This window comes from Sinocyclocheilus anshuiensis, unplaced genomic scaffold (genome assembly GCF_001515605.1).
Source record: "Sinocyclocheilus anshuiensis isolate Anshui unplaced genomic scaffold, SAMN03320099.WGS_v1.1 scaffold307, whole genome shotgun sequence".
Classification (NCBI taxonomy): Eukaryota; Metazoa; Chordata; class Actinopteri; order Cypriniformes; family Cyprinidae; genus Sinocyclocheilus; species Sinocyclocheilus anshuiensis.
In genome coordinates, this window is record NW_015552550.1 from 151,013 (window position 1) to 178,495 (window position 27,483).

Genomic DNA, 27,483 nt, shown 5'->3' on the forward strand with positions numbered 1-27,483 from the left:
AAGTAGTTTCGCTTTCACAACGAAACACAGCATCTTCACGACATGACGGCAACAACAACAATACTACAGCGAGGATAAAAGTTACGCCTTCTTTCTTTGCGTGAACATTTGGGCAGCGTTATGCCAATCTTCCCACATAGTGACGTAGATATGTGGAGGCATGTTAGAATGAGCCGTTTTAGGTAGACGTGGTTGACTCTTAACTTTTATAAAGAATATCTCTTTGGATTTGAGACTTTAGTGTTTGCAACTTCAATTTGCAAAGATCTTCTTTATGCACCAAGAGCTTGTAACACTCCAAAGAGAAAAGAAAAATTGAAATCGCATCATATGACCCCTTTAAAGGAAAAACACAATTATAGGTAACAGGTTTAGGTTTTAAGGTCAAATTGGGGAAAAGAAAAAAATACATGACACCATGACATAGCAATGGCAATGTAAAAAAGAAATGAAATTAACTTAATAATCTTAAAATAATTTAGGAGCCCAAACCTATCCTTGGCTCCTACATATACCCTATAGAGTCAACTGTGCTGAGGTCTGAGTTTTGTTTCCATGATTCAGTGCTCTTGTGTGCTTGTGCGTCAGTAATTAAATGGGACAAAAAGCCAGACAGAGACTGCTCGTCTGCAGTTCACTCACTATTCCATTGCGTGCCAAACTTAGGTGACAATTCTATGGCCTCTTCCAGACTTAGGAAGTCAAGCATCTCTCTCCTTCTCTCTCTGGTTTCATCTTGAGCAATGGTCAGCTGATTCTTTCAGTCATGAAATTTGTGTTGACAAGAGAGATAGAAATATAACCACAGGTTATGACAGGAGAAATGTCATCTCACCACTTTTAAAGGGCTGGAATATACTACACGACTTAAAATCTGAACAGATTCATCATACACTTGTCACCTCTGTAAATGGTTACAAAGAAAAGCTGGGCATTAGCTCACACAGAAACATGCGCCTTGTTGCTAAGAGACACATGACAAATGAAAACAATGTGTTCTAAAATCAGCTCAAAATATCAATGGATGTAATCACAAGCTAAAAAAAAAAAAATCAGAGTCTGTGCCCAACCTATACTGTGAAATTGTGAAATTGGTCAACTCCGCAACCAGACTGCTCTGACTTTGGCCTACTAGAGCTGACTCGCCCAGAGTGCAAATCAGGGCAAAAATTTGCACAAATGTTGTGTAGTGTATTCCAGGCTTTACTCTAGGTACAAATTTAGCATTTCAAAAATTCGATAAATTCATATGTGTTTATTTTTTAAATTCAGTTAATAAAGGTATATCATCGAAAGTTGCCAAAAAAGATTTCACAGAAGAAGAAAAGGCCTGGTGAGCTTTTCTTCTGCTTTAGACAGTGGCCCTATGCAAAATAATGTATATGTTTAGGTTTTTAAAAATAACTGCTGTTCAATTTTCATATGAAAGGAGCATTATAGAAAAGAATGACATTTCAGTGGAATCTTTTTCTAGACGGACATCTGTTCCGTTTAATGCCCACTTCCTCTTTCACACCATTACAAGATTCACAAACACACACATGGAAAGTGTCGAAGGAAGGAAAAGGAAGATGTTGAAATCATAATGCACAGAAGATGTAAGACAGTCTGCTTACATAAGATACCATGGGAATTTGATCCTAAACAGACAGAAATATTTGCTATAAAGGCATTTGATTCATATCACAAATGTAAAAGTGGTTTCATCATAGAATATGCAGTTGCAATTTAAGTTATAACATCTGTGAGTATTAAAATATACTCAGAACACAAAGAACAAGGCACAAGCAAATATTTTACTTAAAAAATGTTTACATTTTAATACAATTCTGAAATACAAAATTACATAAAAAACTTCAAGCACTCTTTTTTGAGAAATAACAGTTATAATGGTTATAAAGCTTCAGTCTGAAGTACTGATGCATGATTCCATAGCCACATCTACCCGCACTTTTGAGTCTGTGAGGCACTGTGAGTTGGTGCTGTGTGAACTCTGTCTTTTGGACACAAATGATAACTCTTTATTCCCTTCACCTGATGCTGCACTGGACAAATGCTGGAAGAGCTTCTGTATTCCAGTTTCCCGGAGCGAGCTGCGGAAGGCACGCGCGGCAAACATGTAAAGCACTGGATTGACTGAGCTACTGATGAATGTCAGGGCTCCTGCTATAAAGGTCATTGTGGTGCAGGCGTCCTCCAAACTTTTCGCCATGTCGGGGCTTGAATGCTTGAGAGTGAGCGAGGTGAGGGCAAGAAAGTTCCCTGTATGGTGAGGAATCCAGCAGAGAGCGAACATCACCACCACACTGCAGATGAGAACCGTCGACTTGTGCTTGGACTTGAAGTTCATCTGCGCTATGCGACTGAAGAGGCAGCCGTAACAGACCAACAGAGTGAAAAAAGGGATGACAAAGCCTATAAGAGATTCTAAAATGAGCAACACAGCCTCTTGGGCGTCAGTCTCAAACTCCCTGAACAGACATTGATTTTGTCCATTAACTTCTCCCAAAGTGTGAGTTACAATGACGGGAATACTGAGGAGAAATGAAGCCATCCATATCATTAGAAGTACCTTGTTCAGTGCTTGTCTCCTCCTCCAGACGACTGAGGCAAAGGGGTATCTGATGGCCAGGAAGCGCTCCACACTCATGGTGGTGATGATGAAGACGCTGCTGTACATGCAGGCATTGATGATGTACACCATGGCTTTGCAGGCTGCCTCTCCAAACACCCAGGAACGGGCCAGCGAGTAGATCCAGAGCGGCAGAGTGATCAGCACCAGAAGATCTGCAGCTGCCAGGTGGAGGATGAGAAGCACCGTATGTGAACGCTGTTTCACATGCTTCATGATGGTCCACACCACCAGCAGGTTCCCAGGTGTGCCCACTAGGAAACACACACCCAGGATCACACAGGCCCCCACCAAGCCCAGCTCGGTCTCCTCATCTGCCTGAAAATAAGCTGTAGCGTTCATTATTCCCTCTCTGTCCACTCGAGTCTGCTATACTATCTAACCACTGAATTCGAAAACCAGTTTGCCTCAGCAAAACTCACTTCCCGTTTGTGGAAAAACAGAACTCTCGAGCACAGAAAATAAAAACATCTGAAGTGATTGTCTGCTAAAAACACAACCAAAAAGTATGTACGTTAGCATGGGAGGAGAATCACAACTGTGAATTTAGATGTAGAAAGCGGATGCAATTACAGTTTCTGTTTAAACTTAAAGATTTCACATGAATTTCTGGCAATTTTGGTGAGTCAGTTTACCTCACTGTGCATTTTAACTAGGCCCATTTTAACAGCACAGAACAAAATATGTTTGATTTTTTAAGGCCCTTCAGATATACAGCACTGGAGCAGAGAAATGCTCAAGCAGAATATTTTATTTTATATATATTTTTAATATTTCTTTTCACCTCTGTATTAAGTATAATGACATTTAAACAACTTGAATAATTAAAAAAAAACTATTATGGCATTTAAACAACTTTGACAAAAAAAAAAAAGAAAATATAATGGGATTTAAACAACTTTGACCACAAATGTTTGAGATATTATGGCATTTAAACAAGTATTATCATTAAAACATCAAAACGTTTTGTCATTTCAATAACTTTAACCACAAAAGTTTGATATTTGAACAATTTTGACCATAAAAAATAGATACATATTATGGCATAATAAAAACTTTGACTAATAAAAAATAGAAATATTATGGCATTTAAACAATTTCGACCATTAACAAACAGAAATATTATGGCATTTAAACAAGTTTTACCAAAAAAAAAAAAAAGAAATACCATGGCATTTAAATAAATTTGACCTTTAAAAAATATCAACATTTCTCATAAGTCTAACATTTACTTAGAAATCTGTGAGATCCCTCTGTTCACCACCATTGGAATCTTCAAGGATCTTTCCATGCTGCAGTCCAGAATCCTGTAAGAAGCCTTCTGTCATTTGTTGTGTTTGTATGGCTTGTAGAGTCCTGAAACAGCTTCACTATCCCAGACTTCTTCAGATTTCAATGTACGTTTTTAGAAGCAAATGCATACAACACAGGGTTTACTGAGCTACTGATAAATGCCAGAGCTATTTGGGATATGAGGCTGTTCATCAGATTGTCCTACTAGAAGAACCACCATCCCTACGACATTGAGAATGTGGTGTGGCAACCAACACAAAATAAAGAACACGACCACTCCACAAATGAGGAAGACCGATTTCTTGGTCCTAAAGCGCAACTTTTGAAGCTGGATGGCAACTTGACAGTAGCAGATCGCAAGTGTGAGAAATGGAATAATGAAACCAAGCAGAGTCTCCAAACACATACAAAAGACTTCAAAAGATATAGAGTTGTACTCCCGGTACAAGCAATGTTTCGCTCCATCATCATCATCATACTGGGTTAGGATGACTGGAATCCCCAAAATGAATGACAGGATCCAGGTCACTGCCAGTATTCTGGACATGGATATCCCATTTTGCCAATAAAGCATCTTTAAGGGGTATCTGACAGCCAGGAGATGGTGATGATGAAGACGCTGCTGTACATGCAGGCATTGATGATGTACACCATGGCTTTGCAGGCTGCCTCTCCAAACACCCAGAAACGGGCCAGAGAGTAGATCCACAGCGGCAGAGTGATCAGCACCAGAAGATCTGCAGCTGCCAGGTGGAGGATGAGAAGCACCGTATGTGAACACTGTTTCACATGCTTCAGGATGGTCCACACCACCAGCAGGTTCCCAGGTGTGCCCACTAGGAAACACACACCCAGGATCACACAGGCTGTGGTGTTCCCTGCAGAAGACCAGCTGTCCAGTACTGTAGCATTGTCACTATAGAGAGAGGAGCTGTTCATCTTTGTCTCTGGTTTTAGTGAGTCTGATTTCTGACTGAAACCTGCTGCTTTTCAGTTCCTTATGATTTAGCTTACAAAGCAACACTTCTAATTTGTGTTATTCATATGACAGAAAAAAGTGGAGATTAATCATATGCCTACATAGTACAGTAATCAATTGCTTCATTACACTGTACTTTCAGTTTTTTTCTGAAACTGAAATGGAATGAAATATGAATAAACAGAATGTAAACTGATACACTGATACAAACTGCTACCGCCCCCCTTAAAATAATCACATTCTGTTGCTTTGTTTGCAGCCTGAAATGAAGACGGACACAGTTGCACTGAGTAAATACAGCTGGATATAAAACAAAAACTGTGTCCATCTTCATTTCAGGCTGCAAAGCAACAAAATGCGATTATTTTAAAGAGGGGTGATTCTTTTCTATACCCACTGTATATATAATACTTATAGTGTAATTTCCAGTCATGTTAAGGGGTGTTAATGTTACGGGGCTGACAAGACTTGAGACGTGCGGATCCATGTGCAAGCTATTTATTAGCAGAAGACAGAGACGTGGTCATAGAACAGGCATGGGTCAGATAATGGCAGACAGGTATATGGCGGGCAAGACACATGAAGAAACCTAAGGCTAGCAGAGGTCAACGATCGGCAAACAGAATCAAAGGGGCGAGACTCGAGGGTAAGTCCAGGTACAAGGCAAGGTCCAGGCAGGGGCAACCAGTATCAAAATAGGGCAAGACGAGAGGAGGAATCCGAGAGACACAGGCGAAGATCAAGATACGAGAACACAGACAAGGCAAGACTAAGGTGAGGCTATGACAAACTAAATAGGCTCCGTAGTGTAGCTATCGCTAGGGGAGAGATATACGCTAAACAATAGTCAGCCGTGGGAAGGGATCATCAGAGTGAGTGTTAAATAGGGGATGTGTGATTGATTACAGCTGTGTGCAATCAGTGCTGTGCGCAATCAACTGTGTGTGTCATCAGTGCAGTGGATGATGGGATATGTAGTCCGGGGTGATATGCAACAGTGTGTAGTGCGAGAGTCAATGAAATGGAAAGGGTGACCTCTGATGGCTAGCAGACGGAAGTTCATGGACCGGATACGTGACAGTTAAATGACTAAACTAGTATCAACTGAATTACAAAGTTCTCTTCTGTTTATTTTGATATAATTATGGCTTTAGGTTATAATTAAATATGTGTCTGATGCCTGCCGTATAATTAAAACCTCATTATTATTATTATTGAATAAAATGTTAAATAAATCAGACAAATTATATATGAGCAATCCCCTCTGTAAAAACTTTCAGAATATAGACAGGAATATATCTGAAAGGTTTAGTGTATGTAAGTGCTATTGAAGTGGAGATTTCTGACCCAGTGCAGGAGAAAAACTCATTTTGAGAAAACAGCCTTTAAAGATATGTATAATTGAAATCTGCAGACACAAACGAATAAAGTGATAAAATAAACTTTGTTGTAACAACATATTTTTCTATTTGACTATCATTCACACAGTTAAGGGATAAATAATAGATTTTTAAACCTCAAGTTGTATAAAAATATGGAATATGAAAGATTTACTCTATTAAATTAAGTGTCTACTTAATTACACTCACTATTAGTATTTTCATACATGAGATGTTTTAAGAAGTGACTATTTGATGATCAAATACCCAAAGATTTTTTTAATGAAAATCTGAAGGCAGACAAACATTTCTTACGTGCACGTCAAGAAGATTTCCAGGAAACAGAGAAGACATCTCAACGACGCATCTGTCACAACAGACACATGAAGTAAAGTCTGTGTCCAGGTGAAAGTGACAGTAGCGCCATCTGCTGGTCATACTTCATACATACCGTGACAGCCGAATTTCTTCCTGTGGAAAAGTTGCGTATTTATCCAAAACTTAAATTTCCCCTAATATAGGCATATCTTTTGTTGATGCATTTGACTGATGGGTTTTTAGACATGTATGAAAGCATGCATACATTCCATGCACATTTTAATGCTGATTGAGAGTTTAAACCAACAGAGTGAGTTATGTCAGCTGCATGAGATTAGTGCAGATATTGTAGTTTGTTTTTGTTCATTTTTTCTTCAGATGAGGAAGGTCTCTCTGATCCAGTATTTCAGTGTCTAGGGCAAAATAGGCAAAAACTGGGCAAGAAAAGCTGGTTTGATCCATTTCATACAGGCACTGCAGTGCAGGTTTAGCCTATTCAAATGATAGATCATCCATCATAAGCATTTTTCTTAAACTGTGTGTAATGAATATGTGATTTTACCATGTTAAAAAGACATTTGTTTCTTTTACTTATTAAAGCAATGCATAAGAGCTCCAGCATCTGGTACTGCATTCAACACTCCAGTATTTCACCCAGTCTAACCCAAGTACAAAAACACAAATGCAAATGCAGATGGATACACCTGTGCAGCCTTTGTATGTTATGTGTCGTGAGTCCTCCCTGAGCCAACAGCATCAGCAAACCTATTACTGGTACAAAACAAAGTCTGATCCATAAAAGAGGCTCTATTGGAGTTTTTCAGCAGAGACAAAGTAATGAATAAGCCCATTTCTTTGTCACTAACATACTCCTCATAAACTTCTTTCTTTCTTTCGCTTTCTTACCATGGTTAAGTTGAACATCAAGGATTTAAATGAAGATGTAAATGAAGCAGTCACTCCAGGCAAATGCTTCAGGATCATTTTCTGTGACTCCATGAACAATAAACGTAGGTGAAAAAAAGGTACAGGTAAAATGTAGATGAAAACTGTAAAAGCAGTAATATGAAAAACAGAAAAAGAAACTAGCAATATTGAATCCAAATTAACTTTTAACACAAAACCATTATTTATATATTAATCTTGCAGAAAAATAATATTTTATAAAATATATTTTTATTACCCAGGACCAATAATGACCACATGTCATTTCACAACCTCTCCTCTCTCCACTGAGACCTCCAGCACACATTCAGAGCAGCATATGTTGGTTTTCCACCCACTAACACATGCTATGAACAAGTGTGAAAAGATGCTGGCACCTAAAAGAGATTGAACAGATGAGTTGTCCCAAGCATTACCTGGAAGCCATTCCCATATGTAACAGGCAACAGCCAATAACTCGTTTCTCTCTATCACACAGTTGGCCCAGCGCAGCCCCTCAGCCATCTGCGCCAGATTTCATGGAGTGCCTGAGATGCAACAGCAGTCTGTCGCCTCAGTTACATTACATGTATGGCCCCCATGATGAATATACTGTGGGACATTAGCAGACATTTGGGTCTCTCCAAGATGAGTCTGTTGGACGGGATGACTGTACTGGTGGAAGCCAAGGGGGGCGGCTTGAGGACAGGACTGTCAGATTCAGCAAAGGCTGCACTGCTGATGAATGTAGTCTCCATCAACAGACAGATGATGAGTGGACACCAGCAGAACCCGGATACAGGCAGAACTAATACAGCGCAACGACACACACCATTTACAATGCAAAGAGACCAACTATGACACCTGTGTGAGAAAGCAAAGGGAACTAACACAGACGCCGAGAAGCCCAGAGGGCCCGGGACAATCACTCAGCACAGTGTGTGTCAGCATGACAGAAGTGTCCACATTCCAACAGCACAGACCAGCGGAAGTTTGGTTGAAATTCAGACAACAGCACAGATACCAGCATTGGGGTGACACAATGGTATAGTAATGGTATCAAATGATAAGACCATGGTATTTTGTTTTCTATACTCATCGAGATGCTGCTATATACTCATATACCATGGTAAAGGTATTTGCAAGGTCTTTAAAAAGAATTTCATGGAAGTTCTTCTAAGGAGTTCTTCTTCAGTGAAATATTCTCTGAGGAGCCACTGTAGTCATATGTAATATTTATGAAAACAATGATGTGTACACCCCGTTTAGGATAGGTAGCTGTTTTATGATTTATGTTACTCCCAATGTATCATATAATAAACACTACAGATGAGGCAGAGAGCTGCAGTATTCATGGCTGTGCGCCACCTGCTGGTTGATTTGTGGTACAGGTTGATCATCCTCCAGTGCTAGGAAGAGGAGACCCACTTTTTACACGCTAGGAAAAAGATAAGCAGATAAATATCACACAGCATTCATAACCGGTACATAATAAAAGGATAAAATAGTGCATTAGAAATCTAACAATATAAATAACATGCACCAGAGATATACTGTATTTTTTACCGCACCATAGTAACTTTAATTGTGGTTTGGGGACGTTAAGGATTTGAGTTAGGCCTAGGCTATGTGTAAAGTTAGAGTTAAGAATAAGATTCTGTGAATATCTCTTTGTGATGGATGGATATTAATTTCATGACTGTCTGGAGATCCCAGAGATGTGTTTTAGATTTTACAAGATTCATTATGTTCCCATTGCTCATATCCAGTTTTCCCCTCTTCCTCGAGTTCAGATTTGGCTGTAATAGATGGTGCAAAATATTCTTGGTAAAAGATAAATAAACCATAGTACTGCAGAAGCCCATGCAGCCTCACTGGAGCACTCAAAGCTCATCATACTCAAGTCCCGCCAATTATGCCTCATTGAGTTCTGTTCCACTCTCGGGTTTGTGGTTTCCATCCGTGTGTGGACAAAACAAAGAACACTGGAAAATTCTGTGGCATTCCCTACATGCTAAACAACTTAACTTAATATCTCCCTGTCCAGATGTGGACTTTGCATATTTCAGTCTTTCTAAAAAGTAGATGATGTTGGCCCATGGATGCCATGCTTTCCTGATGGGGATACATGACTCCACCAAAATGGACTCTAGGGATTATAGCAAATCTAATCTATTTCCTCCGAGGCTTTAAAAGATTAAAATGATTAATGGGCGATCATTCATGTATTTTCACCTTCCTTCCTGTTACAGACAAACCATGCTACTGTGGATCAATTTATGTAGAGAAGAAAATGTGGTTAAAGGTAACAATAGTTTCAGAGGCAAAGGCACAATATTTCCTGTCACATTAGTCTGTTTAAACTCATTACATGTCTGTTGTTTATCTTATATATGTAATTATAAAAAGTGTTGCCAAAGAAGTACAGTTGCTTTCCACAAGCCACTCAAAAAGAGTTAGTGTGAAGAAGCTATTGATGACAATGTTCCTCAGGCTAAAACGGTACAGTAAACCGAACTGAGCATCATTTCTCACACCACTTGTTTACATGTATTTGAATGTACATTTAAACCACATACTGCTTGCGCCCCAAGGCACAATAACATCATTAGTAACAATGAATCTGATTCTTAGCTCAGTCAGTGTGCAGAAATTGAACACCAGCCTGCAGGGTTTGTGGGATATGGGTTTCTACTTTATGCCAATCATAAATGATTAAAGACAATGAATAAAACACACTTCCTTTATCGGTACAAAGCAATCCCTCTTTATTACTTCTGTGAACTTGTTAAGATTGAAAAATAAAACACTTGCTTCAGCTTGAAGTGGAACTTGCAGTGCTTTTTATTATTATTATCTTTTGTTTGTACATTTCCAATTTGGGTTGGCAACGAAGAATGGCACTTGAGTGATTCCCATGTTGACTGGTTAATACATGTATAAACATTACTTCCTAAACGCTATGTCCTCAAAGCACCACTGGTGCAACTATTTACAATTTACATGTTGTATTTGTTATACGTAATATAATGTAATTAAGAGAACTGAAATGAAAACATGCAGCAATGGTATCCAGCACCCATGAGCAGCAGTACTGGGTAGAGCTGACCTGAGGCCAGTCGAATAATTTGAATGAATGCTCTCTGATTCTGGATCAGGCCAGCTATCAAACAGCATACTGAACCGACTGACTACAGGTCCACAAACTATGGAAACACTAGAAAGAACAGAAACTCTGCAACAAATGCTTTAAACATTGCTTAACGTCTTTAGTGTACTGATGCTTAGAAATCTAGACATGCCTTTTAACATTCATGCATTTTTTTCTAAATCAAACCAGCTGAAGTCTGCAGCAAAGTGGGCAACAACAACAAAAAGAGTGAATAACCGCAACAGCTCAGAAGTGTATTGTACACTACTACAGTATTTACCGTTAATAATACAGCTGAGAACACTACTGCATCTTAACATTTGAAAAGAAGATAAATACAAGAATATTTATTCAGTTTTATAGATCATTTTTAAATTTATATAAAAGCTATTGATGCTAAAAGTGGTTTAAAAAGAGAAAATAAGAAACAGTGCTATTTTCAGCGCTTTTTAAGCTGCATGAGATTTGCTGGCACTCAATGGGAACAATAAATACTAGCTCTGTACTCCTCTTCGGTGTGGCAATGTTGTCTTCTGACCTGAAGCAGACAGGTCTTAAACCTACGGGACAAAGGAGGATAGAATAACAAGCACGTGTAAAAGCACTAGTTTAAGCACGACGAATATTTTTACTAAGCTGAGATGAGTTTTAATGCAAATAGCAATGGAAGTGTGATGCCATGGAGCGAAAGCCAGACTTACTGCAACAGTGGTTACTGAGCTCACACTATAGTAGAGGGACCAATCACCTGAGCTTCCCCCTATGACGAGAAGGAGATGGGTGCAGGTGTTATCACAGGTTAAAGGGGAGGCTTTGATTTCAATCGTCAGGTGATCAGTGTCTTCTTTAATGTGTTTATTAGTGCTGGCATAAGCATGGGTGTTATGAGATATTTCTGCATCAGGCTGTGTCCACATATATCCGGATATATTTGAAAAAGGTGTTTCTGTTTTAAAACACTCTCTGATGATACATAGAGACAGACATCATAAAGTTCTCACGCTATTCTTCTGGCACTATCATTTATTAGCACATATCCCACAACTCACTGGTGCATCCGGGTTGCACTTAAAATTGCCATTCCATATATGGTCTAAAACAACATTAGCAACATCATTGAAGTGAATAGTAGGCACAACAATGCCAGTAAAACAATAGATTAAACATGCAACATCGCTTTCGAATACCTCTGTTTCCACAGTCCACACTACAACATGAAAACTGTTTTCAAATTGATCCACTTGGATAAATAGGTAGAGAAAAAAGATGCGTTTTCAAATTCATCCGGATTTATGCGTATATAGCCTCAGTGACACTGGCTGCGTTTACACTTGGCATTAACATGCGATCACCGTGATCCGATGGATCTGTCTTTCCCGCGCAATATTTAAATAAGTCTGCAGTGCAAAGCCGACCTGAAGTTGTGGGTTTTCTTTTGAAAACTATTTTCAGTCGTGGGACATTTTACAAATCAAAATAAATGTACGAGTCTCACTAGCGCTCTGTTCTTCTGACAGTTCGAGAGAGAGGGGGCAGTGTTTTGCGTGATGTCGACTTGCGAATGCAGACACGATGGCTGGATTGCGTTTACATTATACTGAGATCCGATCACAATGCGTCCTCGACTACCTCTGGACCAGGACATGCTGATCGGATAACATTCCGATCAGAAGCGCGTTTACACTTGTCTTTTCAATGTGTATGTGGACAACATCTGGATACAGGTCGCATGTTAATGCAAAGTGTAAACGCAGCCACTGATAGGTCATTTGATGCTGGCAGAAGCTTAAAGATGTGCACTCAAAATACTGGCCATCTGAAATGGACACATGCTATACTAACCGCTGAGATGTACTGGCTGTTAAAGCAGGGTTTCTCCTGGGTGGGAGAGGTGATGGTGGAGTAACAGGAGGAGTCACACGGTGAGCTAGGCTCCTCGGACAAAGCCTCTGGAAGGTGACTCGACACACATCCGCTGTCTGACCCGCTCGAGCCACTACCTGACAGACAGCGAGACGACAAACCCGAACTCTCTGTACCTACAAACACAAGTCAAAGATCAACATCCTGTTATATATGTGGTTTCTGAGAAAGTGTTTAACACTTTCAAACATGTTATGATACATACTCATAGACGGCTGACTGCTGGTCTCATGTTCCAGCTCGTCTTCCTCGATGCAGGGGCTGATGAGAGGTCTCTCCCCTGCTAACAGGCTTTGGCTGCTGTACATATGCAGATTCAAGGGCCCCAGCAGCGTGGAAGAGGAGGGGCCACCGGACACCGGGGGGCCGCTAACGGGAGCATTTACTGCAGCTCGTTTGAATGGGTTTGAGTGGTCAAAAAACGAGACAGCAATGGAGGCTCTCGTCCTGGCCCCTGTAACAGAAGAACGAGTATGACAATAGTAAAAACAACCCATAGAATCATTAGCTGCTTATTTATAATCAAAATATTATTCTGGTGAGAGCAAGTTATTCTGATAAGTTTGTCGTGTTAAACAGGCTCACCTCTGCCTTTCATAATGTAGTCAATGGCTCTGTCGTTGATAGCAGCATCACTGGGTTTAATGTCCAGGAAGGGTTTATTGCCCACCCCCATAGAGACCATCTCCTGCATTCGAACTTCTGCATACACACATAGAAACATGTTTAAAAACGCTGCCATATATCAGAAATTGAAAAGTACTGATGATAACTGAGATATAAAAAAAATTAAATATGGATATCACGTTAATACTGCACAAATGATATTATCATAAATAATCCGGCATCAGTAACCATATGGTTGACACTCCAATAACTGACATTAAGCTGCAGAAAGCATAAAGCACATATAAAGTGTAAAAAGTATTTCCTTAGGGATTGAGTAAATATATGCAAATACAGGTTGAACAAAGCCCTGGATTTGCATCATTTTCTCACACTCATATCAAACTGTAGAAATACAACACTGGTGTGACTCGAAAGTGTTTTAAATAGCTTCCAATCTGCCTGAGGCCTTTACAGATGAAATGCTATAATTTTTTTTTTTAGATATGCTAAGATGGTATTAGACAGGAAATATTATCTGCAATTATCCTCTCATGTTCAGCATGCTGAACAAAACAAATTCAAACAACTTATTAAAGCTCAACCGCTTCAGTTTTTCTTTCCCACCTTTATTCCGTGTGGCCTGCTGCCACAGTATCCGTGCAATGTCACAGGTCCAGGCATGTTTGATCTCGGCAGTGCTGGCTGCCTGAGGCCTTTACAGATGAAATGCTATAATTTTTTTTTTAGATATGCTAAGATGGTATTAGACAGGAAATATTATCTGCAATTATCCTCTCATGTTCAGCATGCTGAACAAAACAAATTCAAACAACTTATTAAAGCTCAACCGCTTCAGTTTTTCTTTCCCACCTTTATTCCGTGTGGCCTGCTGCCACAGTATCCGTGCAATGTCACAGGTCCAGGCATGTTTGATCTCGGCAGTGCTGGCTTGGAGAATGTAGGTCTGGTTCTTTGAACTTCTCCTCCTGAACCAGACCTCAAACCTCAGAGCGTTCTCACCCGACGTCTCTGTCATACCCACATCAGCCGTCTACAAAGAGAATGACAGAGTAGAGAGGATATTCACATATCCTCTCAATCAATATTGAGGGCTCATGGCATCTTGTTGTTATTATGGCTTGCAGGAGACCGAACTGATGCTGATATTAACATAGGACAGAGGACATATAATAAAAGGATGTCAGTGTATTAGTAAAAGAAACAATTGTCAATGCATTTGTGTTTTTCTGGAGATGTTTCCTGTCCCTCTAAACTTCAGATGTCCTGTAAGTGCTTACCTTAAAAGAGTGCTTGTAAATGTAAACATCTAGGCCACCCTCAATGCGTTTGGGTTTGCTGAACAGCACTAGATCCTCAAACAGGAACACATGTCTTTGGCACTTCTTCCTGCCATACCAAATAGTGAACTCATCTTGCCGAACCAACTGCCCCTGCTCTTTCAAGTTCACCTGGAAGAATAAAATATGAAATGGTAATGCAGAAGATCATTTGCTTTCCCACGTCTCAAATGTGAAGTGGTGTGTGTGTCTGCTTACATCACAATCTCTGATAGCGTCCATGGCGAGCAGATCGTTGCCATGGCGAAGCTGGAATTTGACCATCTCGGTGGAGGCACATAGGTACGTTAGCTCCTGCTCCTGGACTTCACTCACTTCTTTGATCAGGTCTTTCAGCAGCAGGGCGTACTTACTCATGCGCTGGATGGGCTTCAGCAGGTAGGACGCCAGGTCCATCTTATCCCCCAACTCCAGCTGCTTATGCTGAAACAGGAGAGATTTTTACAGTTTCAGCCCATGAGGTTAGATGAATGTGCTTTGAGCAGTTCAACATAAGTGGAATAAACTCCACACCCAGATTAAAAGTCATGTAAGATTTTATTGAAAAACTAAAAGCTTATCATAGGTGGTTTAAAGTGTAGCATTGGTTTAGTTACTCACCCTGAAGAAGCTGTTTCCATGACTGGCCAGAAGTGTGTCTGACTTTGGCTTGTTCTTGCTGTATAAAGCATACAAGCTGAACTGGTCTTGCTATGTTCATATGGAAAAAACACAAAAGAGAAATATTTTAAGTGTTATCATCCACATTTCCGTATTCATGTTCTGAAGAATAATTCTCTTGTTGATCCGGAAATGGAGGGAGGGAGCATTTTCCCAAATTATTTCCTAGGTTGAGTTTTGTTGGAAATACTTTTTTTGTGTTTGGGTAAATTGTTTTATAATGACTTTCAGGTTCATATGGAGTGTGCAGTAATTTCAGGGCAGGTTTTGCCACGGCAGAAATATGTCATAAGTGATTTTAGCATAGTAGGCCATTGCTGTAGGCCAAACAGCCTACCTCTGTGTCTTTTTCTCTCTTTTCTCTGTGAATCAGGTGAACCAGCACTATGAGTTTACCACAACTAGAGAGAAAATAAAGGAGATATAGGTCTTGCAATCATTTAAAGACCTCAGAATCACTTCTTATGGCTCGGTTTGATTCTCATATTCATAGAGGGTGAAAGGAAGAGAGAAAGCAAACACAGAAAGAGTACTTTTCAGGATGGTTTTAGACTTGTGACGAGTCAAAAATGAGTCAGTCATGGACTGGGAACAGACGAGCCCTGACAAATTAAGCCCCTTTTGTTTCATCTCCAATGAAAATATGATTCAATTTGTGACATTTAATTCAGAATCCCCGAATGATCTCTATTAGAATTGAAAACATAAGAACAGTTAGAATTAATAGACTGTGAAATGTAACTAAAAAAACCAGATCTGAAGTAATGCAGTTTGACATGTCCTAGTTACTGTGAAAAGACTGAAGGATCTCTCTTACATGTCGTAGGAAGCAGTGGCTGACGCGTAGTGGATGATTGCAGCAGCTCTCAAGCTCTTTCAGGAAATACTGGCTGTGGAAGTCCACCAGCTTCTCCAGGTTTCCGAAGATGACGCTGCGCTTTCCCCGCAGGTCCTGTGGCAGGTCAGTGCGCTCCATCTCAGGGAAATAGTTGTCAATGATGTACCGCAGAGAACGCACATATTCCCGCTCCGTTGTTACCATCTCATCTACGATGTGGCATAGTTTACTGAAAGACAGAGAGAGTGTGCACAATTAACATACTCCAAATGCTTACATTTGATAAGATTTTAACATTTCTGTGAGATTTTAAAAACTTTTACAACAAAATAAACATTAGGCAGCACAATTGTTTCAACATTGATAATAACAAGAAATGTTTCTTGAGTTCCAAATCAGCAAATTAGAATTATTTTTGAAGAATCATGTGAAAATGAAGACTGGAGTAATGGGTGCTGAATATTCAGCTTTACCATCAAAGAAAAAAAAAAATTACATTTTAAAATACATTACAACAGATTTTTTTTTAAAATTGTAATAATATTGCAAAATTCTGCTGATTTACTGTATTTTTTCCCCCCTGGGTGAGCATAGGAGACATCTTTCAAAAACATTTTAAAAAAATCTTACAGACCCCACACTGTGACATCAGCATGTGTATATCAGTGTGACATCAGCATGTGTGCCCTAACAGCTTTGTCAGACTATGCAACCATAAAGGACAGGTGTTTTCACTTGTCTCTCTAGGATGTCATATGCTTTCTCCCTGAAACACTCAAGCCAATCACTTGTGAGAGCCCATGATCTCTAACTCACTGGATGGCTCACTCATTATTTATGCAACATAAATGTATATATTCATAATTAATATATAATATTATTATTATTATATAATTTATTTATTATAATTACAGTGGGTACGGAAAGTATTCAGACCCCCTTAAATTTTTCACTCTTTGTTAAGTAATTAATTATGAGCCAGGCTAAATATATTTGTCTGTGTTTTTTGGCAGCACTGTTGCTCATATTCTGTTACAACATCACACTGCATTTATTCCAGTGTGAGTGTGTGTGTTCTGTGACACAGCTATCAAAAAGTGGTGGATATACAGTAAGTGGTTTTATGCTGAAGCATTCTTTAGTCGATGGCCTGCAGACCGCCCTGGTTGATTGTGTTTATATTACAGCAAGTGAGTGTGGGTAAGCACTTGCTTAAGTGTACCCACCTGCCCTTGTTACGTGTTTCTGGTGCAGGAGTCCCGCTGCGGTGAGTGTCAACAGAAGACCATTCATGCATGGGCGGTAGTCGCGGGCTGTACGGCCGATCGATCACTTCCATGCTGCTCACCTCCAGACCCTTAATGAACACCCCTGTGTTTCCTCTCCGTGCAGGCTCACTCAAAGTTCTCTGACAGGTCCCATACCGTGACACAGACTCGCTACTGGCCGTATCAAAGCTCTGGGTCTTCCGCAAAACCCTGCGGTTTGGTTCGATAGAGGTGAGGCTTGGGCTTGTAGCACACGCCTGCCCCTCCAGATGTGGCTGCTGCAGAGACTCGTCTGTGGAGATGCTACGTGTTAGCCTGTGGGACCTGACAGGGGTGCTTCTGTGCTCAATGCTATATGGACTTCCTGATGGGGTTCGGACAGAGTCACGGGTGTCCATGCGAATGCCTGAAGGACTGCTAGGAGTTGAGGATATGCTTGACTGTGAGGAAAGTCTGTCCCGGCCCCAGCCTCCGCCGAACGCTTTCCGACATGAAAAGGAGATGCTACTGCTACGCTCCTGAGGTTTAGCTCTACAGTCCGAGTTCTGGCGAGAGGAGTCACCCATCGCTGATTTGGAGTCACTCTCACGGTGGGTGCGCAGGGCCATCTCCAGCTTCTTCTCAAACATCTGCTTGGTCTCCTGACACTTGGACCAGGCAAACTTCCACTGCTTGAGTCCCTGTTCACTCTTCATCTCCCCAGCGAGGTCCTTCATCTCCTGGAAGTGTGCGTCTGGGATCGGGGGGTGCTGACTGCGATAGGTCTCCAAACACGCGATCACACTCGAACACTTCTCAGACATGCCACACTCCTCCATACTAATACATGCCAAATGACGCATGCCCTCTAGCGCCCATTCATATGCCTAAAAGAGAGAGAGAGAGAGAGAGAAAAAAAAAAAAAAAGTCAGCCGATGTGATGCCTACAATGAAAAAAAAAATGCGAGAGATACATTAAAAATTGTGTATGGTAAACCCAGTGTTACATACTATTGTAGTATTTATTAATATGAAAATAAACTAGTTTTTTTTTTTAGTTTTCATTTTAATTTTAGTTTACATTTACGCTTTTATTCAAAGCGACTTACTAAAGAGAAACAAAAGTAATTTGTCAAAGAGCCAACAATATTTATAATATTCAATGCCAATTTATAGTAATTTTAAGTGTTTTTTATTAGTTTATTTAATTTTCTTAATATTATTCTTATTTATAGTTTTTCTTATTATTTTAGTTTTAGTTTCAGCAATTTTAGTACTTCAACTGATTTCAATTAGTTCTATTTCTATTTTTTCCATCTGATATTTATCTAATTCTACAGTAGCTTTATTTCAATTACTGAAAGCATTTTTAATAGTAATAGTCGTTTTAATCATAATTTGTAATAGTTTATTTTTAAATCAAAATAACAACACTGGGTAAAACGACAGCTTAAAAAAACATGAAAAAAGGGAATGAAGGCAATATGTCAGAATAAGAAGTTTTTATGCATGTTTGAGAAGAGAGGAGACTTTTTATGGAAAACAACTACGTATAAATGCAGCGTCAATGGGGGTAAGGGAAGGGTAGAGTGAGTGAGAAACCTCCCAGCATTTCTTTCATGTGAAATAAAGAGGTTTGTAGCCAGGAGTTGGGAGGTCTGGGTAAGAAGGCTTTAACATGCAGCTCAGCAGCAGGAGGGCCTATAGTTTCAACTATGTGTGACAGCACCCTGCCACAAAGACACATGCCAACCGCTTTACTAGCTGTCTTTCCATTTATGAGAAAATCTGATGGCCCCTTCTCACACTCCAAGATGCTGTTACATCAACTGGGCGGCACTCTTGTTTTTAGACCTTTTTTCATCAGCATCCTGGCGGGCAGGTTTCTATAGTGAGTGCTCCTGAGGATACAAGTGCTCACCGTGCTGGGAAATGAGTGGTTAAACTTCTGAGAGGATTAAAACAGATCAAACGCAACCCCCTTCCACCTCACACACACACACACACACACACACACACACACACACACACACACACACTTCAGTGCTGACTGCAAACACAGGGTTGTGTTTAGACATTCCTGAGAAAGGAGCAAAACTCCCCCTCTTCTCTGTCTTTCTGTGCACACACAAAACCTCCACAATCTACTTTAGCTGCTATGTGACATGTTGACATCGCTTGGCTCCCCAAGCCCCTTGGCTCTGTCTCTTTTTCAGGTTAGGGTGACACGGAGGCCACATGCCAGCGTATGGGGCTTTGGCACCCAGATACTAAAGTCTCTCACAAGAGCAGGGGTCAGAGGTTAGCTGCTCACAGTAACAATACACACAACTAAGAAGTGACAGAACAGATAGAGGAGAGAGACATATACAAAGAAGACATAAAAATACGCAAATGCGACATAATTGATGAGTGAGAACCAAATGGTGACAATGAATTTTAAGGTACTTGTTAACAGAGTCACAAAAACGTGTACATATTTTTTGGTTTCTTTGAAGCAATATTCAGGGTTAAATACAACTTAAACTGTTTTACAATGGAAAACCACTTCAAAAGGATTATTAAGATGACTTTTAATCTCAAATATTAAAGTAACGAAAAACAAAAAACAGATGTGACAACTTTGCAAATTGATTAAAATTCAAAAACTGGAATAAGTACATTGCATAAGTAACGCAGTACTTAGTTGAAGCACCTTTACAGCCTCAAGTGTTTTTGGTATGATGCAACAAGCTTTGCACATGTGCATTTGGCAATTATCTGCCATTATTCTCCTCACCTCTTCACCTCTCAAGCTCTGTCAGCTTGGATGGGGGCTGGCAGACATTTTCAGGTTTCTCCAGAAACGTTTGATTTTGTTCAAGCTCAGGCTCTGGCTGGGCCACTCAAGGACATTCACAGAGTTGTCTATAAGCCACTCTTGCTGTGTGCTTAGGGTCATTGTTCTGTTGAAAGGTGAACCTTCTGCCCAGTCTGAGGTTCTGAATGCTCTGGACTGGGTTTTCATTAAGGCTCTCTCAATATTTTGCTGTGTTGAGCTTTCCTTCTACTCTGACGAGTCCCTCAGTCCCTGCCGCTGAAAAACAGACCCACAGCATGAGGCTGCTACTGCCACACTTAACTTTTGGGATGCTATACTCTGCAGGTGATGAGCAGAGCTGGTTTCCTTCAAACATGATGCTTAGAATTGAGGTTCATCAGACCAGAGAATCTTGTTTCTCACAATCTGAGAGTTCTTTAGGTGCTTTGTTGCAAATTCTAAGTGTGTTTTCATGTGTCTTCATTGAGGAGAGGATTGAGTTTGGCCACACCGCCATAAAGACCAGATCGGTGGAGTGTTGCAGTGATGTTTGTCCTTCTGTAAGTTTCTCCCATCTGCATATATGATCATGGAGCTCAACTAGAGTGACCATCAGCTTCTTGGTCACCAGTCAAACCAAGGCCCTTCTCCATCGATTGCTCAGTTTGGCCAGGAGGCCGGCTCTAGGAAGAGTCCTGGTGTTTCCAAACTTCTTCCATTATGGATAATAGAGGCTACATGCTTCTGTGAACCTTCAATGCAGCAGAATTTTTTCTGAACTCTTCTCCAGATGTGTGGCTTGGCGCAATCCTGTCTCTGAGCTCTACAGGCAGTTCTTTTGACCTCAGGGCTTGGTTTTTGCTCTGATTCGCATTTTCAGCTGTTAGACCTTTTATTGAGAGATGTGTGCCTTTCCAAATCATACTCATTCAAATGAATTTGCCACAGGTTAACGCCACTCGAAGTGTAGTAACATCTACAAGCGATATGAATGCTCCTGAGCTAAATAAATAATTTAGCATGTATAATATTTAACCTAAAATAAAAAAGGATAATTAATAGATACACATCAATCCATTTTCCAAAATGCTTGTCCTATGTACAGTAGGGCAAACACAAACAAATGTAAAGCTCTCTGTTCCCACAGTAAAACAGCACAAACGGTTGATGGTGATAAAGTCCGCCACAGGTTCTGCAGAGGACCTGGGGTCAGAGACAAAAACTACTCCCCTCGGTGGAAAAAATACCCCCCGCCCTGTGCTTTCCCCTTAGTGAAATAAAGCAGACACTTTGATCTATAGCCCAATATAGTTCCTCACTCTATCTGATGATGCCCGTAATACTGTGGGCAGGGGATGACATCATCATTTGTTTGGTTAGCGTGTGAGGCTCTTTGAAGTGTGAATGGAGAGAGTGTGTGTGTGTGTGTGTGTGTGTGTGGTGGGGCTCTGATTGGTTGAAGCAGAATTAGTTTGCCTGAGGGAGGCACCTCTAAAGGCCCCACTATTCAACCCTGCACAAAGAGTGAGAGAGAAACACAGAGAAATGGAGAGAGAGTGTTAGATGTGCTAAAACAGAGCAATGGGAGTAAGACAGATCCAGTCTTGGACTGAGCTTTTGTACACTCCCATAAATGGATCTCTTAGCAGTTTAAGTAGGTCAAGAGGAGCATTTTAAACTTGAAAGAATCCATCTTTTATTATTTCCTCTAAAAGAAAACCACGAAAAGGAGGAAAGGTTTTCATGACATCAGCCAGTCTCTGATCTCACGTCTAAGCCATGCCAAGAATGTGTTTTTTTTCCTTAAAGGATAGCGTGTCAAAATGTGAGCGGCTATTATGAACACTGGGTTTTTTGGAGGCACGGGCTTAAATTCTTCTGACAGTTATTGCTCTGTAACTCACCAGGCCAAGCTACAGGCAGGGTGCTTAACCCCGACACAAGACCCCGGCATACTGCCCTGTCATTTCATTACAGCTGAAATGATCTCCTCTTTCTGAGCGGCTGAAAATAAAGAAGGAATGGTAAAATGAGGGAAAATGTAAGGGGAATGGGCTGTGGACCCTCCTGAGCCAAAAAGCAGGATTTGGATGAGTGATTATGGAAAAAGAGCATGAAAAGAAAGAGTGGGAAGCAAATAAAGAGGGAACACAAAAAAGGTTGATTTGCTATAGACTGCAGAAAAGAGTGAGAGAAAAGACCACTTTTTTAATGAAGACACCCTGCAGAGTGTAGGAAGACCAACCGGGACCAGTTCCACAAAAAATACATTCTTAGATTAGCAAAACAATTTAAAAGAGCACAAATATTCACAGCACCCTTCATGGATAAAATAAAAATAAAACGTTGTCATTTTAATAATTTAACACATTTTTAAATGATATTTTTATGATTTAACAGCAACAACTATTACTTTTGTAAATTAAAGAAAAAAATATTTACGGTATTTGTTATAATAAATACTAAAAAATATTACTTTTCAGTTCAATGGCAGCATGTTATGCACATAGCATATGCCATATGCTATCTGAAAGCTCAATCTAAAGTAATGCAAATAAAATGAAATGAATAGTAAAGGATGAGGAAGAGGGATGGAGAGCACAAGAGAGACAGCACCTGTATGATAACTAGCCCCTGTATGTTGACTAATTCAATCTAATTGTGGTTTTCAAAGCAAAAGAATGGTGCACTAAATTCACCAAACCTAAAAATCAGTAAAGGTCATTAATCTTAAACCGATCAATTAATGCCTAATGCTGTTGTATGATTGATGAGGAAAGTTTTGTGATTCAGTTTGGTTTTGTTCTTTTGTTGTGCATGTCAGTGGTGACGCATGCAAGCGCTGACTGTGGGGGGAACGTCTCTGTGTTTCCTATAAAGCTTCATGAATGTCAAAGCCGGAGGAATCAGGCTCGAGAAAGAAGAGTTCAGCGATGGCATGCACACACACACAGAGGCAATAATCTGGGTGTTATATTAGATAGCAACTTGTCTTTTGAAAATCATATTTCCCATGTTACAAAAACAGCATTCTTCCACAAATAAACTTGACTTGACTTGACAGAGGAGGGGACTCGCAGCCCGTGACAGATGCGACTGCAGTCTCCTCTCTCTGGTTTAATATGTAGAGTGTGCTGAAAGACAAACGTGTTGCATATGTAGAGTTATGCGAAGCACATACACACCAGCTGCTCTACAGCAAAAGAGACCATGAAATACTCTCTGCCCACTAAAGGCCTGCCGGAAATACTGGGCCTTTGCGAGAGCTTCATTTCCTACTTCCTCTCTGGTTCAACTTCAATTCAGATGCAGGAAAAAGACTGACTCATAATGATGCAGATTCTGTTTAACTGCTGCATAAGCTTTGATACTTCAAAAGGCACGAGAAGTGTGTCTATACAGAACAGATGTGGAACAAATTGTTGCACTGCAAAGTGCAGGGTCTGTTTCTGATATAGAAAGGGTTGGCTGGCTTTATTAGGGGTTATGATTGTTTGTAAAGAGGAGCTGAGAGGACTGTGGGACTTCTGCTGATTTTTTGCCTTGGCCTGGATGGCAGCATGCTCACGTGAGGACTACAAAGTTGCCACTGTCTGCCCATTAGTCCAATTTTATGAGTAAAACAGGAAATATTTCTGCTTTGCAGGAGAGCATGTCTAACCTGGGCTTTCTGCAAAACAAGTGTGAGACCGTTCACAGCTGAACAAGAGACTAGTTTCCAAAAGTTACATACAGAATTTGGAATGATTCCCAAAAATGTTGAAGCTAAGTATTTGAAGAATAATTATTTAATTATTTAACATAAAAATCAATTTGTAGCACATGCTTGAAAGTGAAAATATGGACTTTGTTGCCAAATAGATATGAAAGACTGAAACTATTTGTGACCCTGGAGCACAAAAGCAGTCATAAGTAGCACAGGTATATTTGTAGCAATAGCCAACAATACATTGTATGGGTCAAAAATCAATTTTTCTTCTATGCCAAAAATAATTTGGATATTAAGTAAAGACCATGTTCCATGAAGATATCAAAACTTCATTTGTGATTAGTAATATGCATTGCTAAGAACTTAATTTGGACACCTTTAAAGGCGATTTTCTCAATATTTAGATTTTTTCGCACCCTCAGATTCCAGATTTTCAAATAGTTGTATCTCGGCCAAATATTGTCCTATCCTAACAAACCATACATCAATGGAAAGATGATGTATAAATCTCAATTTTAAAAAATTCACCCTTATGACTGGTTTTGTGGTCCAGGGTCACAGTTCTCTTTCAATTTATCTGAACACAAGCTGAAATAATGAAAAGTGCAACCAGTCACACTTTTTTTTAATGGAAACAAAGTCATAAATGTTACTTCTAAATTATCACCGTTTTAGGCCCCTTTAATATTTACAATTCCTAGATAATGGCATTTCATCCCAGCAAATGCCCAGTTTAATAGAGATAGTGAAAAGAAAGTGGTATCGCCTATTACAGGGGTCTCCAAACTCTGTCCTAGAGGGCCGGTGTCCTGCAGAGTTTAGCTCAACCTTGCCTCAACATACCTGCCTGGAAGTTTCTAGCATGCCTAGTAAGACCTTGAAGACCTAGTAGATTCAGGTGTGTTTAATTAGGATTTGAGCTACATTCTGCAGGACACTGGCCCTCCAGGACCGAGTCTGGAGACCCCTGGCCTATTGCGTAAATTGTTGAAAGGATAGTCATTGGTTGGCACTTTCTGTGTGTGCACTTATAATGTGTGTAAACAAAAAAAAAATCACAGCAGTGTGTTCTGTTTTGTTCTGTCTGAGTGAGTGTAATTTGATTGAGCTGTGCCTAGGAGGGGGCTGGGAAAAAGGGTTCTGCAGAGCGCGCCAATCATGCTGCATTTGAACAATCAATGTGGCATTAATCAGACCAGATCACAACACCGATCAGACTAAGTGGCTACTTAAACGCCTCGCACACAGGCGCACAGTGCTGGAAAAGCTTATTAGGTCACGCAAACACTCACATGCCCTAAGGGAATACACATTAGCCAACCCCAAAAAGAAAAATGACAATCAACTCCGAATGAAAATCTAAATTAAAACTAAAGCGGTTTGCTGGCTCTACTTATACTTAATTGAAAAAGGGAATTGTTGAGCTTAAAATGATGGAAAAATCTAGTGTTCCTAGAATTCAAAAGTGTCGTGTTTGTTTTGGATGCACTTACCATTAAAAAAAAAAACATTTTTTCTACAAATGTAAATAAAATAAATAAATACATGTAAAAAAAATGAGATATATATTTATTTTTTACAAATATAAAAAATGTAATAATAAAATGATAATAAATAAATTAAAATACACAAAAGTCAATACGTTAATTTAAGTTTTCATTATTAACATTTTATGAAACTATTGTCTATTTTGTGACCAAAAAGTAAAATAAAATCAACTCTCAGCCCTTTAAAGTGTTTTGTACATCCAGCACATGCTATCCAGGTGGCTAATGAGTGCAAGGTGCAAACTCACCAGAGATTAGTCAACATGTCATTAACAAGCTGTGAACAGAAAACTGACAGCCCTTTTACTTTGTGCCATTTCCTCCTCTTATTCTTTACAGAACTCTGTAAGGGCCACATGGGAGGTCAACCATCATACACATTTGTTTATCATCTTTCATTTCATGTCAGTGAACTGGTGTGGAGGTCAGTGTTTTGTATCCACAGGTGCTAACCCCAGGTTCTGCCACAACATAGCGAGAAACAGGGACTGCGAGACAGTCAGACCACCACAAAAGACAGACACACCTAATTAATAGTGCATGGGGCCTGCTTTGTCCCTCAGAGTGCCGTCTCCTGTTGTCCATTGGGGGTTTGGGGGGTAATGAGGTGTAGAGAGGGGTCTAGTGTTTTTGGGGGGAACTGTCCAGAAATGGCAGTCTACATGGGCGGCACATGCCTCAGGCCCAGTCAAGCAGCATGATGAGAAAGCACATCCATTAGTCTGTAAATGTTAGTGAAGACATGGATGATGAGGAGAAAAAAGACAAGGAGATGCTCTTCAGTAAGTAGGGTCATAAATGCACACACACGCTCAGTGGGATTGGCATATGTTAGAAGTGATTGGATAATGAGTTTTTTTTTTGTTTACATGTCAATGTTTTTGTACTAATTCGTTTGTCCACAAGGTGGCAACAATGACCCAGCTCGTTGTTTAACATTTGAAAATGAAACAGATGAACAACAGCAACAACAAATTACTCGAGAAAGCATAAATTCTATAAATTCTGGAGAGAAATCGTGCAGATGCTGGACAAGGATGAAACTTTCTAGTGCGCAAGTGTCAATTGCTTGTGTTTGCACACACTACCAAACGGAGTATACTTTGAAAAGCTATGCGTTCGGCTGTATGCATACTAAGTGTACACTTTGGGCTTAAATGGTAATCCATTAAACTACTACTAAACAGACTATGGAAATCAACTAAACATCCACCAGAAAAATTTTAATATATTAAAAAACACAATACACAGCTAATTTTGAATGGTGGTCATCAATAGAAAAAGTTGTTTAAGAACCAGATGGTGTAGTAACAACTTCTACCAGCAGGGGCTAATGGGGCCATGATGGACAGCTGACCCTTGACCTCTTTGATCAGTATCATTGAGTACTCTGCATTTGACAGAATAACAGCAGTATTTTTTTTACATTTCAAACTCAAAGAATATCACCTTTTCATTCAATGGTTAAAGGGTTAGTTCACCCAAAAATGAAAATTAGCCCATAAATTATTCACCCTCAAAGCATCCTAGGTGTATATGACTTTCTTCTTTCAGACGAATCGAGTCGGAGTTATATTAACAATTGTCTTTGATCTTTCAAGCTGTTTAATGGCAGTCAGTGGGTGTTGCAGTGCATCAGTCAAAAAGAAGTGAAATAAAAAGCGCCCATCCATAATAAAAAGTGTCTCACACGGCTCTGGGGGGTGAACAAAGGCCTCCTGTAGTGAATCGATGCGTTTTTGTAAGAAAAATAACCATATTTAAAACGTAATAATCAATTTAATCTAGCTTGCGCTCACTGTTGTAAATGGAAGCAGTTCCGGGCGGATGACGTATGAGGTCGGCGTTGCGCATGCGCCGCTCAGAAGTGACGCACGCGGAAGCGCAGGGGAGAGATCAAAACAAAACACCGGTCACTAATTAGAAGTACAAAACTAAGATTTGTAAAGAAGAATTTAAGAGGATTTCGATATAAGCCAAGAGGAGACTGGTTTTCCTTTGCTAAAGTAAGGAAACTTTGCTTCCTTTGCTCCTGTTAACAAACGTTGGTTTTCACGAGACTCACCGGCGCACGCTGACATCATACGTCATCAGCCCGGAACTGCTTCCGTGTACA

General features: G+C 40.0%; 2 protein-coding genes and 1 pseudogene across 2 annotated transcripts in view; all 3 read right to left on the bottom strand.

Moving 5' to 3' along the window:
- Nucleotides 1-1,903: 1,903 nt before the first annotated feature.
- Nucleotides 1,904-2,974, bottom strand: LOC107664382 (leukotriene B4 receptor 1-like). Its single transcript, XM_016454937.1, has one exon. It carries the CDS (start codon nt 2,972-2,974, stop codon nt 1,904-1,906), a length of 1,071 nt encoding a protein of 356 aa, XP_016310423.1.
- A 933-nt stretch (nt 2,975-3,907) lies between these two features.
- Nucleotides 3,908-4,864, bottom strand: LOC107664368 (leukotriene B4 receptor 1-like; annotated as a pseudogene).
- A 5,427-nt stretch (nt 4,865-10,291) lies between these two features.
- LOC107664380 (rho guanine nucleotide exchange factor 40-like) overlaps nt 10,292-27,483 on the bottom strand; it is a 78,247-nt gene continuing 61,055 nt past the window's right edge. The window contains exons 14-24 of the mRNA XM_016454931.1: nt 17,291-18,198; nt 16,044-16,293; nt 15,167-15,256; nt 14,765-14,989; nt 14,507-14,677; nt 14,079-14,259; nt 13,185-13,301; nt 12,805-13,053; nt 12,519-12,715; nt 11,378-11,436; nt 10,292-11,236 (exon numbers count right to left, since the gene is read on the bottom strand). Of these exons, the coding sequence (XP_016310417.1) occupies nt 11,398-11,436; nt 12,519-12,715; nt 12,805-13,053; nt 13,185-13,301; nt 14,079-14,259; nt 14,507-14,677; nt 14,765-14,989; nt 15,167-15,256; nt 16,044-16,293; nt 17,291-18,198 (2,427 nt within the window). The 3' untranslated portion in view covers nt 10,292-11,236; nt 11,378-11,397. The remainder of the gene's footprint in view (nt 11,237-11,377; nt 11,437-12,518; nt 12,716-12,804; nt 13,054-13,184; nt 13,302-14,078; nt 14,260-14,506; nt 14,678-14,764; nt 14,990-15,166; nt 15,257-16,043; nt 16,294-17,290; nt 18,199-27,483) is intronic.

What these genes read in the sequence shown, in the direction of transcription:
- LOC107664382 (XM_016454937.1), bottom strand. Translation starts at nt 2,974, where the DNA reads ATGAACGCTACAGCTTATTTTCAGGCAGATGAGGAGACCGAGCTGGGC.